At 39.2% G+C, this 20,488-nt stretch overlaps 1 protein-coding gene across 1 annotated transcript in view; it reads right to left on the minus strand.

The window, feature by feature from the left end:
* The window catches only part of LOC121303550 (pappalysin-1-like), a 202,097-nt gene that overhangs the window by 121,783 nt on the left and 59,826 nt on the right, over window positions 1-20,488 (minus strand). The window contains exon 7 of the mRNA XM_041234313.1: window positions 9,505-9,997. Within this exon, the coding sequence (XP_041090247.1) occupies window positions 9,505-9,997 (493 nt within the window). The remainder of the gene's footprint in view (window positions 1-9,504; window positions 9,998-20,488) is intronic.

Raw genomic sequence — 20,488 nt, forward strand, 5'->3', positions numbered from 1 at the left:
ATGGTCATGTTTTGCTAAAATAAAAATAAAAGTTTGATAGTTATAAAGAAAAATCTCCGAAAGTGATATTAATGTGATAAAAATGTATGTTGTTGTAAAAATGTGTAATTATTTTGATGCAATGAAAATGTTTAAAAGTTATTATTATTACTTTCTACATTTTACTATGTAACCTTCATAATGAATCGCTATATAGACATTCAATTTCAGGTATTGCGTTTTTTTGTTTTGTTTTGTTTAGCTTCTATGGGCCTCAAGCACTAAACAGCAGTAACGTGATTTGCACGCAGAAAGCTGCTTTTCTGCATACTTTGTACACCTGCTGTATTCACTAACCAGTGGCAGGCAACCCAGCATGTGTGGAAAGTACTGCATCAGACTCATTTAAATATAATAGGGTTAATGTGTGGAAATGTATGCAAATCACGCCATAAAATACAGCGAGGAAGGTATCTGATATGCAAACCACATTCATTCAAGGGCACTGACTTTACTATATATATATATATATATATATATATATATATATATATATATATATATATATATACACACACACACACACTATAATACAGTGTGTGGAAACCTCATTCATAATTCCGCATGCTGAATTCTGAATGCTGAATTTCACGCATTGTGACAACTTGCAAATGTATCATTAGAGCGCTTTATTTGTGCATATCACTAGCTTAGTGAATACAGAGGTCACGCCTTCCTTTTTGCACGTACTGTAGTATTGATTTCCCTCGCTACGCAGTATTTCAGGTAACTACCGCCATTTAGTGCATGAGGCCCTATAGCTTGAGAAAAGTTCTTTTCTTTTCATTCTCAATGCAGGTGCAGCATTATTTTTCTCAAATGAAATTAAATACAGTATTAGTTTTCATGAATATTGTGTAACTGAATATAAAACGCTGTGTATCATTAATGTTGCACATTTTTCTTATATACTCTCAATGTATGTGTGACAATGTAAAGGTAGTACAAACACAAATCACGTAAAACTACATGTTATTGTAGTTTCTTTTTTTTTCCTTGCCTGTCTTGTAAAACCTTGGAGGAAGGTGGATGCACATGCAGTAACCCATACTGAAAAGCAATTCTCTTTTCTTTTCATTCTCAATGCAGAATAAAAAAAAAATTAAAAAAACAACAACACTGGAAACTCAAGTCTTCTTGTCATAATCTATAAAATCAAAGCACAATGCAGGTCAACAGGGTGAACAAAGTAGAAACAAAAACAAAAACCTTTTTTTAAACTATTAAAAGGCCTTTTAGCACAAAAATCAGCTTATTATTAACCCGGCAGTCCATCTTGGAATTACTGAGCACTCTGAACAAACAAACAAAAAAAAAGGATTATATTAAAATATTCAAATAAAAACAAAATCGTACTTGTGCTGCATTTTGTAATCTGTGCAATTTACTAGATCAAGAAATGTGCCATAAATGGATTTCAAACCAATTTGCTTATTCCCCCCAACACCAGCAACAGCTACAATTATATTTAGACAATTCCTCCTCATTGAGGTTTTTTCATCTCCCGTCTCCCCTTTTAATTTGTTCTGCTCACTAGATCTATCCATTTCTTTCTACTGTTCTCTGCTCCACAGCGACAGTGTTTACTGCATCATCATCTGACACTTTTCTCTTTGTGACAACTTGCCTAAGAAAACTGATTTGTGTCGACTAACCATTTCAATCATTTTATTAATTTATTCTTGTGAAAAACTGGCTTTCCTTGGCACTCCTGTCATTGTATGTAATTACATAAATCAATTACCGGGTTACTGATTTTTCTCATCACAGATTGCAAAAGAGTGAGCGCAAGAGACAGTGCTTGCAATGTGTCTTACGAAATGCTTGCAGAGATGCCCTGTGCGTCCTCACAAGTAGATCATTATCACAGAAATCTGCACGAACACGGACCACGGACCTCTGGACACCACTTAGGACCTGTTGTGCTGTAGCATGTGATGGATTTAGTTTATAATAATGTATTAAAATATATAAAGGCTGTCATTGGACATAGACAAACTCATTGCACACACAGTGATCTTGGAATACAATTCCCAAGATGGGTTATTGTGACAAAGTGCTGTGTATATTCTCTGTTATGTTTTGCGTGTGGTGTGTTTAAATGTTGGTGTATAGACATTGGTACACGGGATATAAACGGGTCTGTGTAACACGAATGTTTAAAAATGTATATTTGTATTTAGGCACGAGGATTGAATAATTAATTGGTAATTGAATCCCAGCACAATTGTACTATATAGATGCACGTTGGGACATACTAATTAATTGGTAATTGGGTGCACAACAGTATGAGTGGATGAACGGGAGAACATACTCAGAGTTAGAGTTAGGGAGTAGAGAACGGGAGATAGAGATAGAGATAGAGATAGAGAAAGAGAAGTGTAAATATAGATTTCAATTGTTTGTGTAGCGTTCGTCCACTCTGTGTTTTGTCCGTGCACCGTTTTGTTAAGTTTAGTCTGTTTTTGTTTGTCTATTTATTTTGGCGTAGAGTGCCGTGTCCTGTGTTTTCGTGTTTGTTTAAACCTTTTATTTTGTAATAAACCGGCGCCAACAGGCGTCTTCATCATTTCATTTCACATCATCGTCTTTGTATATTTCATTCCTTCCTGGTTCTGACGCCGCCCACTTGGCCGTCTTTGTGACAGTTATCCATTGAGATACCATTATAATTCTAGAACATCACCCTATACTATTATTATACAAGAACCATTATGAAACCATGTGCTACCAAGGTCATGCAATGAATTACCAACCCAGCATGTTTTAGTCAACATAATTGTGATACCATTGCTATGTCAAAATATAAAAATGTTACTGGGTATTGCAGTACAATTCAGCTCATTGCTGTACCAATACAATTGCCCAAATGCTACTACATCATTGCTACTTGCATTGACCCTGAAGATCACTTGGGAATGAAGCATCAGAGTACTTGCTAGCTATGTCCTCTGGCTTAATACTGTTATACCATGTGTATTAATTGCTACAAGAGGAAACGTACAATCCTTTTTTTTTTTTTTTTTTTTAATAAAAGGGGGGCAGAATGGATGCTGATCTGAGCTTTGTGGAACAAGATATTGTTGACCTTGATATATATCGAAGCTTTCCTAGCACAAGTCACTCAGGAGAGCAGACCATATTTCGGTACCTTTCCTGACGGGGGAAGGTCAGCTGCAATCTGCACTCCCCTCTGAAGGTATGCACTCAGAGTCGAATGCTTTATATTCCAAACACAGCTCAAGTTACAGCTTGGCATCCTATTGGCAGAATCTGTGCATGTCTGGCCCAGACATCCTCATGACGAGATAAAGGGCCAACGATCATTAAATGTTGTGTTGGCTGTAGCTCTCAGAGGTTTAAAAGGAGTCTCATCCCTGTGCATTCTAGGGAGATGTCATAGTCTGGTACCTCCTCCCAATTTACAGACTCACTGCAATTCAAAATCCTACCCTAACTGGTGCTAGAGAACACCATTAAGAGGAGGTAATGATCCAGTGCTCCATTTTAATATATACTGTACTATGAGTAAAGTGAACCCATCAAGATACAAGCATCTTGTAACTAGAAGAGACAATTACAATGATGTACTGATATCACATTATAGTGGTTTGCAATTGTAAAACAATAGATACAGTTAGGTTGTTTATTTTACACTCCCCATGGGGTTCATCATTCATCGGAGGCTTTTACTGAAACACAGTCAATGTAACCCCTTGGTGCCTTGTATGTTTCTGCCAAAACTGGTCAAGAGGCTGCCTGTAAGCTAACTACTACTATGACAGAGGTGACAAACTGGCTGGACCACTCCAGTCTAACTCTGAATGTGAAAAAAAAATGTAGGAATGTGTTTTACTGTTAAACAAAATTCAATTAAGAACAATTTTGATATTTTAATTAAAGGAGACAAAATTGAGTCAGTCTCGGATTTTAGATATTTAGGAATAATAATGGATTCTCAATTAACCTTTAAAAGACATATTTAAAAGTTGATAAAAATGACAAAATACAATCTGTATCATTTGAGGTATATTAGAAGTAATTTATCAACGAATGCTGCTAAATTATATTTGCATCGTATAATTCTATCGTATAAACACTTGGTCACAAACAGGGACATTTGTGGTTCAGCCAACCCACTCTGTATAAACAAAGCCTAACAACTCTAGACAAAAAAAACTATGAGATTTTACCATTGCGAAATTCTTACAAAATACAATTTGTTAAGTTTTGATAATTTTATACATTATTCATATGGAGTTTTGATTTTTAAGTCTCTGCATGGACTTGCTCCACCACCATTACAATAATTCATTACACTCTGTTCTGAATTTAGCAACAGAATCACCAGATCATCAATGGTAATTGTATGGAAGCAAGACGTCATACTAAATTTGCACAAACTGCATTCTCAATTAAAGGTGTAATATTCTGGAATTCATTAACAGATGGTATAAAAAAATACTCATTTTGTTTAAAAACTTAAAGTATGGTTACAATCATTCATTGATTGGGAGGGTTGTACTGTTGTATATTCTGTAGTTGATTGTTGATTTGTTTATCTTTGTTCTCACCTGCCCAGGGACTACCAATGAAAATGAGCTTTTAGCTAAATTTGGGTAGAATGCATCATATGACATGTTAATTTATGTTAAAAACTGTACAATGTCCCTGTCAAATAAATCTTCATTTACTGACGCAATTGATATGTTTCAGTATTATTCGTACTTTTAGTTTGGCAGGATATCTGGTATCTTTCCTGGAACAGGATTAAAGGCATTCCTGTCATGTTTGAAAGTGGATTCAAATACTAAGCAGTGTTATTTTCAATGGTGCTTTACACAATGGTAGGAGTTCATTCAATCAGGTTTGAGGGGGACAGAAACATATTAATGACTTCTGCAAGGAGAATGCAAACACAATTTCTCAATTTCACAACAAGGTTTGCTGTGCTTATTTTATTCAGGTGCTTGCTCCGGTCGTTGATATCGTTTAATAAAAGGTGTATAATGCAAGCTGCAGTTTTCCATGTTTTTTTATTTTTTATGTTTGTTGGCTTGAGCTCAGTCCACAGACCCCTAAACTCCACTCGGTTTGACAATTGCTGACGGGCTCTGCTGAAGAAGCCTGAGGACTGAAACGTTTTGACGGTAAGTCTTTGACTTACGCAGAAGGATTCAATATCAGAAATAATTAAAAGCTCCATATGTTCTGCTCATTGCATAAAGAAAATGTATCACACAGACCTGAGCTGGGTCTGTACCGCTAGTAAAAAAAAAGGATGCTAAACTTTATTTGCTCCCATCGTTATCATTTCCCCCCGTCCACTCTTCTAAATGTCATTTCTGTGTAATCCGAGCGTTTATAAACATCCCTTTCTTTACATTCTTTATCCCTTACGTATCCCACAACCCAAGATCAGATTGTTTTATGAAAACAACATAAATCAAATCCTATAGTGATAAAATAAAGCAAATGAACCCCTGTGGCAAGGTCCATGCATTTTATCACAGTGGATTTAAACAAACAGCACAGCACATGTGGAGAGGCTTCCAGCACAGGATACACTGGCACCTCTTCAGAGTAGCGTTCCCATGAAATTCATAGGCAGGGCTAATTGAAAGGTACACACTGGTTCCATCTTGAGATATAGACTGAGGCTGTTCACTTCTCCAGTCATATTGAAACCAGCTGCAAGGAGTCTGGCAGGTTAATGTTATTAATCTAAACTTGGACCTTTTATAATCTAAAATAGCAGAGAGATGAAGTTGCTTTATTTTGATTGCTGGCGAAGCAAGCGCACCATATATTTAAAACTGCCGGCTGGACAGGACTCACTGCTCAAACAAACTCCCACGGGGTGGAGTGGGGCAGCGTGTGCAACACAGTAAATGCATAGCACAGTGCAATACTGCGGAGTGAAAGTATATAGTAGGTAAACAAGACCAGAGGCATGGGAAATCACGGTGAACTATGGTAAAGGCACATTATAACCATGGGAAAAGCATGGGGAAATGAGTGCAAATGTACCACTGTGGAACAGCACAAAGACATGGAGACCTGATAGTCACAGAAAAACACAGCCATCCTTATCACAAATGTAATAATGATAATAAATTGCACAATTGTACGATATTTGACCTTTATCCTGGGGTTATAACTTGGTTTGCTACCATTCGATTTAAATTTTTTTGCCAAATCGACAATTAATATTAACGTTTATTTTTGTAAGAAATTACCTTTTTTCAGTCTTTAATTTTCAATTGAAGCAGAGAATGGGTTAAATCGACCTCTATGCTTAAAAAAAACACCAGACTTTTTATGCCATTGAGAAACGTCTCATTTAGCAATACAGCTTTATCATATTCAACATGCAACAAAACCATGGTTACCAACGTTTGGTTACAGCGGAGCTATCTTGTTTAGCTAAAGATCCTACACAAATTAAAAAATGGTCTCAAATAAGCCATAGAAAATGCAATATAGAAGTGTATCACACAGATTGTATAGCATAGACTTACAACAAAAAATAATATTCACAGAACAAAACATTAGGTACTGGAACAGAACTAACTTGCACTTATTATCCAGAGTCTGAGCTCCGCCCCTCTCCTGCTTCAGCACAGCTGCAGTCACTGAAGGCAAGGCAGATGGGCCCGCTTCTACCTGACACAGAGACTTCAGCCATCAATCAGGGTATTGTGCTCAATACTCTAAGTGTTTTCCTCGCGCCCCATTTTCAAATCAAACTAGTAACTATCACCTATAGCAAAAGCTTACCTACACCTTAACCCACTAATTTCAAAGTAGGCGCTTTGAATGACAGGCGCTGTAGCTGGCAAACGAAAGTGCACAGTCAGTGCAAGTTTGATGATTGACAGTCATTTAAACGAATGAGAGCATTCTAGAGCTGCTTCAGTCAATGAGATCTGTCAGAACAGGATGAAATGACTGACAGTGAAACTACAATAGGCACTGAGTTGACCGACAGCGACCCACAGGCATTCAGAGAGGAATGGCGAGGGGATAGACAGAAAGTATTAAAACTACACAAATTAGAGATGATTTCTAAATTATAATTTTGGTACGAAACAAAAAATAGCGAGTGATTTTACCAGCGTTTTTCGTATATAAATTTATTTCAGTCTAACTCATATTTATGGGGAATTCGACATTTAACGAGCTTTACCGATTAAAATTGAAAAGTAGCAAACCTAGTTATAACCAAGCCAGCACATTCCATTCCATTAACTTATTCAAGGAAGAGGTAGATATACAATAGATGAAAAGTTCAAATCACACAAGGAAAATTACAAGGACAATAGCACTAAAAGGTAATGAGAGGTCAGAAAAAACAAAACAAAACAAAACTTGCTTTAAGAAAATACTAAGCAAGCTGCTACTGTGGTCTCTGTTTGCACCAGCGTGGTTGAAGCAGAATGTTCTCCTGCTTCCTCTCGTGACGTCCAACTGGCATCAATATCATCATTGTCTCTCAGTCACACCATGTTGCATCATGCCCTGTGCAAACAAGGTGGATAGATTTATAACACCCTCTGTGCTGCAGGACCTGTGCTGACATGATTTAACAGCCTAATTTCATCCATCTTTTCGTGTGCAGCTTCTCATGCAAACTTCACAGCCATGGCACACTGCTGAAGCCTTGAAGCTCTAAACCCTGCAGCGCTGGGGAGTTCAATTCATCTGAAGAGCTGTAAACCCAAGTGATCCCAGGGTTCTGTTCAAACGTGTCTCATGGAAACAGTGCATGAATCCATTTCCATTGTGGCTGCCCCTGATTTTCAGTTACGCTGTTACAGTTCAGTCTTTAACCGTGCTTTCTCCTTGCATGTCATTGCTAACTGGCTCCCTTGTCTATTGCCAGAACAACCCCATCATGAGATAAAGTTGTGGTAGCTTGTTTGAGAATGCTTTTTCTGAAATTGGAGATCCAAATACCCTAGCCCAAGCTCTTATTAATAGAGCCCAATCCATCAATCTACTACAGTGGCACCCTTACTCGTGTTGTCCTTGGCCCTGTGTCATCAAGATTAGAAGAGCGTATTGAAGAAACAGTGCTTTGTCTGACAGAAGATGGATAAGTTTACAACAGAGGGGGAGAAACAGCTCTCCACAATAAACTGATACAGAACTTGTATTTGCCAGTTTGTTCAATATAGAAAAAATGTGCAGGGGAAAAAAGAACATTTTCATAGGGGTTTACAACATAAACCAGAGAAAGATAAAGAGTAATGTGGAGACTTGTCTTAAAAGGAATAGTGAAGGTTTTAGTAAATGTAACTCATATCTGTAACTCATTTGCCATAATGTTTTTCTTCAAACAAGATGTGAAGCAGAGAATATGATTACTATAAAAACACTTCTTGGTGAACATTTTACTTAGGTTACCTAAATTCTGCAGAAACAGAAGGCCTGCCACTGTTTCAGACACTGCACAGCTTGAGAGCATGTGGTTTAATCGAAACAATGCTCTTAAGAGTTCTGATGTGTCCAATAGCAACTTTAACTAATTCCTCTTCTAGGAGGCACCCAGGAAGGACACGCAATGGTTCAACTGCAACAAAAGTCAATGCGTGGGGGAAGACAAACACAGCAGGAACGCTGGTCTTGAGTTCTTGAAGTGTTTACATATAAATGTATTATTTGAAGAACCATTGTGTTATCCATTTGTGCCACAAGTAATCAACCATGTACTCATTGCAATAGATTTAATGAAGTCATTGTTTGTGCTTGTCTTTTTTCGAATTAAACATTGCTATTACTGTGGGAAGCAATTAATTCAAAGTCCCTTTTGTGATGTTAGAGCTACAAACCTGCTATTGAAAAAAAACACAAATCAGCTTAGGAACACCCGCAAGGCTATTATTAAAAAGACCAAATGACTGTCCAGAACTACAATGCACTTATGGATACTCTAATACCTTTTAATTGCAGTTAAAATGTATACCATACCTAATTAACTTTTAATTAGATTGGTTTTATTTCAATTTCAGGTATAACCTGGAAGGTTATATTTGTATCACCTTCCCACCTTGTAGCCAAAAAATCAACTTTAAAATCATATAAAAGGAGCCCAGAATTTGCTTTTTTGTGCACCAGTATAGTGTACATTCTCTCATTTCACCACACCTGATTCCTCAATCACTTGTGAACCTTCACTAGCGAGTCACATTTAATTAAAAATATCACTAATACTTCCATTAACTCACCCCTCGGCATATCTCCGGCTCTGAGACCCTGACCCATAACCCTTATCCAATAACTCACTCCTCGATGTATCTCTGGCTCTGAGACCCTGACACATAACCCTTATCCAAGTACTCACCCCTCGATGTATCTCTGGCTCTGAGACCCTGACCCATAACCCTTATCCAATAACTCACCCCTCGATGTATCTCTGGCTCAGATCTGAGAACCTGACCCATAATTTATCCAAGAACTCACCTGTCAATGTATCTCCGGCTCAGGTCTGACACCATGACGCTCTGCCTGTTTGGAAAGGGGGGATCCCGGATCACTTTGTACTGCATGGGCTTGCACTGCATACACAGGGGGCTGTGAGGCGTGGAGGTAAGCAGAGCAGCATCGATTTCCAGCTGCTCGTCCATGGTGTAGATCTGGACAGCGTAGACCTCCTCACTCACAGACAGCTTCACGGTCAAGGGAACCTCGCAGAAGACAGTCTGTGGCCCAAGAGGCACGGTGTTGCCAGACACGGTCAGCAGCTTGATGTTAGCGACGGCTCCAGAGGAAGTACCCTCCATGTAAGTGACCCAGACAGTCAAGGAGTCTGCGACCAGAGGGTAGCGGAACTCCAGCTGTAGCATGCAGCCCTGGGGTTCAGGACAGGCCGGGGGGACAGTCTGCTGGTCCACCCCAGCATATGGACTCCACGTCCGCACACTCGTCTCACAGGCCTGCTCCACATCAGGGGGACCTGGGGGGAGAAGCCAGACAAGAAAGGGCTTTGACATTTACAGCTGTATTCATTAAACTAGAAAAACCAGGGACCAATATGCTGTTAACATGTGCTTCCAGCTAAGATCACATTGTGTAAGTTAAATATTAATATGGTTGCATTTTTATTGCTGAATTTAGGTAATTTGGGTAATAGTCAGTATTTAATATTATTACACTGCAAGCCAGCCCTTGCAATTCAAGACGGCTGGCAAATGATTAACAGTTCCTTTTACTTAAAAAGAAATGTTATAATGTTTTAAAAGCAAAGTAAGTTAAAAGCGGCATCATACAGGTTTCATACAGACAGCTTGAAAAACGATACAATCCAACAGGATAGTCAGTCTCTTCTGAGATGAGGACCAAGAGAGACACACTAAACCCAGAACATTTTTAATGAACATTGCATTGACAGTGAGGTGGTTCTATTGACATGAATACACATTTCATAAAGATTAGAGCACCTCAAAGAAAAACAAAGAAAAGTTACTCAGATGTTAATTTGTATAACACATGTATCCTAATAAATATATAAACTTAGGGACATTTACACCCTGATTTTGTTTGCCATAAAAGACACATTTATAAAAGGCCATTTAAATGCACAATCTCTATCATTTTCAGATAATGTTGTGGTAATTTTGTTGTTTTTGGTCAATGCCCAGGTGATTTTTGTGAAGCTGTCAAGAGAGAAGAATAGAATGTAAAGGATTACACTCAACTATCAGCTCTATCTTAAAGTTTTACCAGGATATTAAATGCAATCTTAGTCTATTCTCAATTTAATCCAATGCAAGGGAACCATTCCCCAGGGAAGCCATGCTAAAGAAATGGCCTGTTTTATTTATCTTTCCCCTCATTCAAAATATCACACATTATTTCTGTTCATACTCTGCTTCTCCCTTCCCCCCAATAGTAGGCCCCTCACTCCCACGCAAGCACTGTGCAGGAGCCAGAAGGACAGATGAGCAGAGCCAGACTTTCCGAGAGGCCATCGCTGTTATTCCTATTGCAACACCACATGTACCAGAAAGGACTCTCTCTGGGAGGGCGAACAACACAAACTCTCTCCTCTTAACGGGGGACTGCGGTCCACCCAACTGCAGGCAGAAACTATCCAGCTTACTGGTTTATTCCAGAAATGCGTGTGTTTGCAAATCCGCTCTCCATGGCCAGGCGCAGTAGCCCTTTCTGCAATGCAAAGGCACAGAGACACACATGCATCCTTTTTTCATAGAAAACCAGCATGTTTTCTGTGTTCCTAATTCGTACATCGCTCCTCATGTATTGAATAATTTCAAATGACCCGCAAGCGAAGGGGTTTTGTGTTTCCGTGACTACTGATTCAGTTCTCTCAAGTTTAATTCACAGTGGCTTTTGAAATACAAATAGTTTCACATCATCTGTTAAGATGGGAAATGGGTCATTTCACCGACATGAAGAATGTTTTGTTGGAGAACGTGCACTGGGTTTCATTTGTGTGACCCTACCATCATTTAAACAGCAGTGCTACTGCTTCTCTGCAGTCTGGTGCATTCAAATACAGCTCTTCAGAGCCCTGACTCTGCAGGACGTTGTATCCCAACACCAACGAGATTGGCGCGGTGCTGACAGTGCTGCTCCAGGCCTCTCTGTTTGCAAGTCCCTCTCAATCAGGACTTCTGCATATTTTCTCTTAAAATATTCCACTGCTAATTTTACTCTGCTGGCTTTGATACAAGTGTTCAGCATTGAAACACTTGTGGGCTTTCCCAGACTATTTTTGAAAACCAGCCCTTAGAAATGGTGTTGTGTACACTCCTCTGAATTAACATTACTATTATTATTGTGTTTAATATTTTAGTGGCGGTACTGCAATATTGGCTTGGTTTACATGAAAATCGACTCTACAGTCATGACTGTGTGACGTTGTCATGCGAATACATCATGAAACAGCAAAAGGACGTCCTTTTGGCAGCGCGACTTTAAGGGCAGGGTCAATCGCTTTCTCACAATAAAAATAGCTGTAAAAGCCCATGTAAACCGGAGCAAGAATCGTGCTTGTGGCTCACGAGATTTCAGCAGGCAGGATCCCGTTCTTCTAACTTAATGATACATAATCTCCAGCAGAAAGACGTACAAAACACACACCCCTACACACACACACACACACACAAAATGTAGATTTATGGGCTAGTTTAACACTAGAACCGCAGCGGTTATGCTCATAGCTACAACCGCCGCCAGCAAGCATTCTCACGGTACATTTTAAACATCATCAATATTAAAATGAAAGACAAACTCTTGGACAACTTAAAAATTTTATTCAAGCACATCTTATCAAACATCTGCACAGCCGAAACATCATATTTAAATGAACAATTAAACATAAAAGGGTTTATTTTCTAACTTACCACATATAAAGCACTACTTCAAAAAATGAAAAACTATAATAAAATAAACATTTTTAAAAAATTTTAAACAAGTTTATGTACATACAAAACTATAAAAACAAAAGTAGTTTTTAATCTCAAACGAAAGTAACATATGATTTCTCTTGGGTGTGTGTCTCTCGCAGCACAGAATCCAGGTTTAGCTGCTGCAGCCTGCAGCTTTGCAGTTTTCTAATCTAAATGTTTCTGAAGCGCTGTGGCTATGAAATCTCTCCTACTGATATTTTCCCCAGTGAATTCCTTGTACAAAACGAAGGAACAGATGGCTGTCAGATCCAGTAGATTTTTATAACAGACTCGTATATAAAAAAAAATAGAATACTGTAATATATATTCAAAATAAATACATGTATTATAAAAGGCGGTTTTAATGAAATTTAAATTTTAGATATTTTCCACAAACCTATATATATAAATAAAATCACATGCAATATAACATTTCCAAATCAGAAATGAAACAGCTCAAACGTTTTATGTAGGAGCTACTGAGTATTCATTTTTGAATAGTAATTAGTGGAGTTTTTTTCAGACTAAAATGAAGTTAATTTCGATTAATAAGTGCGAATCTGGCCTCAGGAGTGTTAGAAACAAAATGCTCTGTTAAATATCCATGGGAACACTGCCAATCGATGAGACAGCAAGGCCAACTTTCAACATAAAACAACATTACTTTCATTTCAGAAAAAAGGAGCAATACTTAAGTAGAACAAAAAGGATTTGATACAATATTTCCAAGGCTTGGAAAAGCTACAATTTTAAACAAGGTAAACCAGTGTTAAAAGACACTGCTTAAACACATTCTAAATCGTGTCTAAGACATGAACCTACAGTATCAGTCATAGTCTTATCCTGTGAACAGATGTTATCCCATGTGTGCACAGAACACTACAGTGCATAAAAAACATTTTCCAAACACTATGAAAAGTGCAAATTGTGGCCACTGTCTGAATATTGTTGGTGCTGCTGTACAAAATAATGTCACAATGTAATGAACATATATTTTTTCTTTAACATTTTTGTTCAAGGAAAGGTTTCTTTTGCATTGCGACCTCACAGGGCAAGACAGTCATTTCCCGTAGTGACAATACTATCTGCCCTAAGAGACAAGGGAACATCTGGAAAATTGAGGCTTGTTCTTGGCAGAACCCAACAAGCAGCTGGTTAAACAGGAGCCCTGCTGGCATGTGAGGCTGCTTGGGAAGCTTATCCAAGCCTGACCATTTCTATAGGGGTCACTGTGGACTCAGGAAACCAGAAGAGAGGCGCGCATCCATAGGAAGACAGACAGACAGACAGACAGACAGACAGAGAATACAACCTGACTGAAGAAACACAACCATTTGAAATATCCCCTGCCTTCTTAAAAAGGTTCTTACAAATGTATGTGAAAAAAACATCAGTCTGCCCAGGAAGGGGAGGCCCACAGGTCGAGAACCTATGTCTCCAGCAGTGGAGGAAGGGTACCTGCTGTTCCCGCCTCAGCCAGCAGAATGCCTACTGGTTCAGCCTCCACCACCATGAACAGCGCATGGGGTAGGCGATACAGCTTTTGTTTGGTTTCATTCGGCTCCTATCGGTCTCACTCAGCCATTGAAAGGTTTTCTCTGCTTTTTCCGGAGAAAAAACAACTAGAGACCTGTGCTTTGTGTCTTGACTGCAAAGGGTTAAGGCCATGTGTGCTGCGCACAAGGGGAGACGGGGGTTGGGGGAGGGGGGGCATGTGTGTCAGAGTGTCCCGCCCGTTTGTATATTATTGTTTTCGTAGTATGATTTTGTATTATGATTTCGTATTATGTAAATAGAGCTGCAAAAAGCCCTTCTGTTTAAATGTACGCAGGAGGACGAAAACCGTCTTTAATATTGTGTTGAGTCAGTAGGGAGTGGGTTAACTTCCTCTCCTTGCCTTCATGTGTGGAATGCAGGTAGTCAGGAGATAAATGATCGGCAATTGTTTCATTAGCTCCTGACTACCTGCTATTTAAGATATCACTCTCAGAGTGTGGGGGCTGAGAGTTGGAGAGAGATGGGTGGCTTATAACCTGTAAAAGAACCATAACGATTGCTACTTACTGTGAACCATCCTGAAGGTACTCATATCCGTGGTTTCTTTGTGTTTGTTTATATTGGCCCTCAAGCTATTTACTTTTTCTATTTTGTTGAAACCTTTTATTTAATAAAGTACTGAGTGCCGTAGCAGTTTAGGTTTGTGTTTCCTGGTCTTACATCACCCCTGCAAAGCCAACCTTTCACACCATGGTATACATTATATATAAGTACGGTCATGTGATGCTGTGTAACCAATCAGAGGTTGTTATTTTTCCAAGCTGTGTTATAACTATTATAAATTATATAGTATATATATATATATAAAAAAGTAAAACACAGTGCAGTAAAGGTGTTATTTTTCAAACATTCTGTGGATGATGTAGTGGTGTTGATTCAAATGCTTCATAAATGTCTCAAAAAGTGGTCTGCTAAACACCTTTTAGTTTCCCCAATGTACAGCGTGTTATATTTCTTGCAGATAATGCAGTATATTACTCCTTTACAGGGGCATGTAGAAAGTCCTCTGTTTGGGTGTTAATGTACTTACAGGTAGTACATCGTCATGGAAGTGTGCCTTTTAAAAGTTCCCCAGAGGGACGAATCGTGCTGTGGACTACATATCCTCTTAGATTCCTGACTCTTCTACAGGGAGTGGACAAAAAAATGGAAACACCAATGTAATGTCACTTAATAGAATGTTGGGCCACCACGTGCGGCCAGTACAGCCTGTATGCCCTGTGGCAGAGTCTACCAGCCTCTGGAACTCTGCAGGAGGGATGCGGCACCATTTTTCAATGAGAAAGTCAACAAACTCACTCCTGGTTGATGGAGGTGGAAAACGCTGTCTCCAGCATCGTTCAAGAATATCCCATAAATGCTTGATTGGGTTCAGATCTGGTGACTGAGAAGGCCATGACATATGGATAACATCAGTGTCATGCTCATCAAGCCATTAGGCAACCACATGTGCTGTATGGATGGGGGCACTGTCATCCTGGAAGACACCCCCCCCTCGGCACGAAAGAAATGCTGCAACATGGGGTGAAGATGATCACTCAGTACAATTAAGTAGCAATTAAAATTGACCTTGCCTTCTAAGGGATTGAGTGCACTCAAACCATGCCAAGAAATGCGCCCCACGACATTACGGAACCACCAGAATCCTCCACTGTTGGAACCAACCTCTCAGGGCTGTAAAGTTCTTTAGGTTGGCGCCACACGTGCACTCGTCCATTTGTTGAGAACATGGTGAAGGATGATTCATCTGATCATATTACATTTCTCCACTGCTCTGTAGTTCATTGCCTGTGCTCTTTGCATCACCGGACTCGCAAACATGCATTGCCAGGTGTGATGAGCGGTTTGTGCACTGCAACACAACTATGGTATCCCGCTCTGTGGAGTACTCGGTGGACCGTTTTTGATGAAACTGGCTGCTCACGCCCCAGGTTGAAATTTGCAGTCAATTAATCTGCAGTTGCTCGTCTGTTTTGCCTTGCACTTCGAATTAATGCACGGATATCACGATACTGGAGTATGCGCTTCTGCCCACTGTTGCCCTTTGCTGACTATGTCTTTCCCTCAGAGTTCCATGCCGACATCACCTTAGACAAGTTGCTCATGAAACATCAGCAAGTTGAGCTATCTTGGTCACTGAAGCTCCTGCCAAACGCGCCCCAACAATCACCCCTCTTTCAAAGTCACTGAGGTCTCCTCTTGCAGCCATGCTAGCCATAATTATAGGCAACCAGGCCTGTCCAGCATTTTTATACATGACCCTAAGCATGCTGGGATGTTTTTGGCTTAACTAACACGAGCCACACCTGTGTGGAAGCCCTTGCTTTCAATATACTTGGTGTCCCTCATTTAAACTAGGTGTTTCCATTTTTTTGTCCATTACCTGGATATGATATCATGGGGTGAGTCTTGTAAATAGGCACTGTTCAAGAGTCTTGCTGTAAAGTTTTAAAGTTTTTTTTACATGATGTTCTGTAGGTAGGGTGATAGGATTCCTCTGATCCTCACTGTCATCTGTATGTTGTTTACTACTATTATACAATAATATGAGCATTCCAGAACTGGGGGAAATTTGCTACAGACTCAAAAGCTACTTTTATTTATTTAATCTTTTCACTATTTGGAGTACGGTAACGCTGCACTGATGAGCCCCACACAGGGAGAAAACACGTCTGCAGCTTCTGTACTCTGACTTAAAACGCTGTGAATATGGAACACTTTTAGCGACTTTCACACTATTTGATTGGCTCTTATAAAGCTGACGTTTGCATTTCTCTCCCCTTAACTCAAAAGCTATATATACAGTATATGAAAAGTAAAATTAATTATATGTTAGTATTAAAATTGGGTTATCCTACTATAACTTATTCTTATACCCTTATTCCCCCACACACAGTAGTTAAACTGTAGACATTGATTTAGTATTACAGAATGGCTTTGAAAAAGTGTTTAATATGATAGTACAGAGAACCCTCTGCTGTAAAAATCACAACACAGTCGCAAAAAATAATGACAGAATACATCAACAGGGCTCTGGTTGGAAAGTGTCAGTGTCACAGTTAAGAAGTGTGGAAACAGACTCAGTCTAATCAGAGAGCGAAGGGTCCATTTCCGAGAGGAAGTGTCAGACTAATTCATTTGTTGAATTCCCCATATTCTAAAGTCAATTCCGATAAGCGTTGTATGTGCAGTCGGCCGCGGCCTCTGTTTTTGAATTGCATTCCCCTTTAATGTGAGAATAAAATGAGAAAGTACATGAACAGGCATCCCACAGAGAGAGAGAGAGAGAGAGAGAGAGAGAGAGAGAGAGAGAGAGAGAGAGAGAGAGAGAGAGAGAGAGAAGAGAGAGAGAGAGAGAGAGAGAGAGAGAGAGAGAGAGAGAGAGAGAGAGAGAGAGGAGAGAGAGAGAGAGAGAGAGAGAGAGAGAGAGAGAGAGAAGAGAGAGAGAGAGAGAGAGAGAGAGAGAGAGAGAGGAGAGAGAGAGAGAGAGAGAGAGAGAGAAAGAGAGAGAGAGAGGGAGAGAGAGAAAGAGAAAGAGAGAGAGAGAAGGCATGTGAAGAAGAGTGAAGTAGAGGGAACACATACATTATTTGGTCCTTCTGACAGGCTTATCTCCAGAACTAACCAAGACAGGAGCGTGAAACAGGCCGTAGTAACTGACTAAAGCCTCTGGACCCGCTTCCTTCCAGGAACTACATGAACACATGCTTGCACGCATTTTGAGTCCATCTGGAATAGGGTGACCAGGTTGGTTCCACCCTTCATACAGCTTAAAAAACTGAACTGAGTGGGATGGGCTGGTTTAAAACATGACCATGAAAATAACATTACCGTACGTTTCAATAAAATATTTAAAATAAAAATGGTATTATCATGACACAAGATTGAAGCGTTACAAACATCCCATTTCACAGATAATGATCCAACAGACTCTAATACTGATTCATAACATTAAATACTCAATCACGATCAGGAATGAAGCCAGTAAAGGAATAAAATAACATTAACAATACAAAACTAGCAATACACTGCTTGAAACAATGCAGTGACTGCTATTGCTTTGTATGTTGATAGTATTATACAGTTAGAAGAGTTTTATTTCTATTTAAAATAGAGTTAAATGGACTGACAAAATATTTTTATTTGCATTTTCAAAAGGTAAATTGACAGAACTGTTTTACACCTGATGATCTCCTCTTTCTTTGATGTCTCCTTGATTTGGACAAAACCCGGGTTTCCGTCAAAAATCAATTAGAAAGCGCTGGCTTCTCTTTGTCACTATATCCACAATTCCTCATCAAAAACTGCTGCTGATCACTCTCTTTACTCTGGGTAAATTCCCTTCCTTATCAAACCTGGACCTGCAGGTAATCTCCCATCATTACTGCATTAATTATAATGATGGGTGATACGGTACACCAGCCCTAACTAATTGATATGAGAAGACCCAAAACAGCAGTTTAAACTATTGTCCTGGTGAAGGCGCCAGGCCATCATTCATCTACTTGCCTGGTTTCTCATCAGAATTATAAATATCATATGGGAGATACTGAAATTGGAGAAGGAATCTATGAAAAAGACCTAGGAGTTTTTGTTGACTCAGAAATGTCTTCATCTAGACAATGTGGGGAAGCTATAAAAAAGGCTAACAAGATGTTCGGATACATTGTGAAAAGTGTTGAATTTAAATCAAGGGAAGTAATGTTAAAACTGTACAATGCACTAATAAGACCTCATCGTCAATATTGTGTTCAGTTCTATAAAAAAGATATTGCTGCTCTAGAAAGAGTGCAAAGAAGAGCGACCAGAATTATTCCGGGCTTAAAAAGCATGTCATATGCAGACAGGCTAAAAGAATTGAATCTGTTCAGTCTTGAACAAAGAAGACTACGTGGCGACCTAATTCAAGCATTCAAAATTCTAAAAGGTATTGACAGTGTCGACCCAAGGGACTTTTTCAGCCTGAAAAAAGAAACAAGGACCAGGGGTCACAAATGGAGATTAGACAAAGGGGCATTCAGAACAGAAAATAGGAGGCACTATTTTACACAGAGAATCGTGAGGGTCTGGAATCAACTCCCCAGTAATGTTGTTGAAGCTGACACCCTGGGATCCTTCAAGAAGCTGCTTGATGAGATTCTGGGATCAATAAGCTACTAACAACCAAACGAGCAAGATGGGCCGAATGGCCTCCTCTCGTTTGTAAACTTTCTTATGTTCTTATGTTCTTAATATAATTTAATATGAAGTTAATATAAGTTAATACGGCCCACAACTAGGCAGAAAGGACCAGGTCAAGGGAGGGCCTACGAAGTTGCACTGCCAGAAGACAGGAGTGCATTCACTGTCCTTAATACAGACAGGAGTGCATTCACTGTCCTTAATACAGACAGGAGTGCATTCCCTGTCCTTTAATACAGACAGGAGTGCATTCCCTGTCCTTTAATACAGACAGGAGTGCATTCCCTGTCCTTAATGCAGGCACTAAAAGGGTTAAGCAAGGTGAGAAGTCTTGCATCTGTTTTTTATCTGCAAGCTAAGAGCATGCCCTGTGCTTTTGTCGAAACTACTGTAAGAATGGCAATGCCCTGCCCACCCAACTGTTCTTGACAAGACAAGCCTCGCTGTAATTTATATGAGCCAGGGATCATCCCTCCAAAACACCCTCCCTAGTAAATCAAGAAGAGGAAAGATGTTAAAATCGTTCATGTATTGCCTACAATACCAAAGCTGTGAAACACACCCACTATTAGCTTGCAATTGTGAGCAGGAGTGCTTTCAGAAATGAGACATCCAAAGGAATTATATACTGCTGCCACATTATTCTGCATGTGGAATATTGTCTTCTTTTCATGGAATTACTCCTTAGTGATCCTTCTATTTATACAGTAAGTTGTTTTTGATATATGCTACTAGTTCCTAATGAACGTGTCTTGTTTCTGGGCAATGAAACAGCCATATGCAGCCACACTCCTGCTTAAGCAGATGTCACAGACCAGGGACCCAAAGAACAGAGACCTGAATCTCCCCTTTAGCTCTTTGTAGAATATGTAGAAATGTAAGATGGAAACCAGGGCATCGATAGGGTTACCAGATTTCCAGAGTGAAAAACTGACTTTTTTTTCTTTCTTCAATCCATTAATGCTGTAGCAATGCTGAAGCCTCTAAATTAACATAATAACACAATCATAATTTAAAAATTAAACATCTGATGTATTTACTGCAGACCATAACAACTCATTGTTTTCTCTCTATTGTTATCTAATTAAAACATGTTCAAAGTGCAAAATAATCCATACGATGGTTTACTTCATCTTTCAATGGCTCACCCAGCCACATAAATTACTTTTAATTGCTGAGCACACTGCTGAAGTTTTGTATTTTAAAGAAAGAAAAAAACACAGTTAACACAATAGAAAGATTTGGACAATTTAACAGTGTTTCTGTTTCTGACCGGGAGAAAGATGAAGGATGAA

Source organism: Polyodon spathula, chromosome 33 (assembly GCF_017654505.1).
Source record: "Polyodon spathula isolate WHYD16114869_AA chromosome 33, ASM1765450v1, whole genome shotgun sequence".
In the NCBI taxonomy this organism is placed as follows: Eukaryota; Metazoa; Chordata; class Actinopteri; order Acipenseriformes; family Polyodontidae; genus Polyodon; species Polyodon spathula.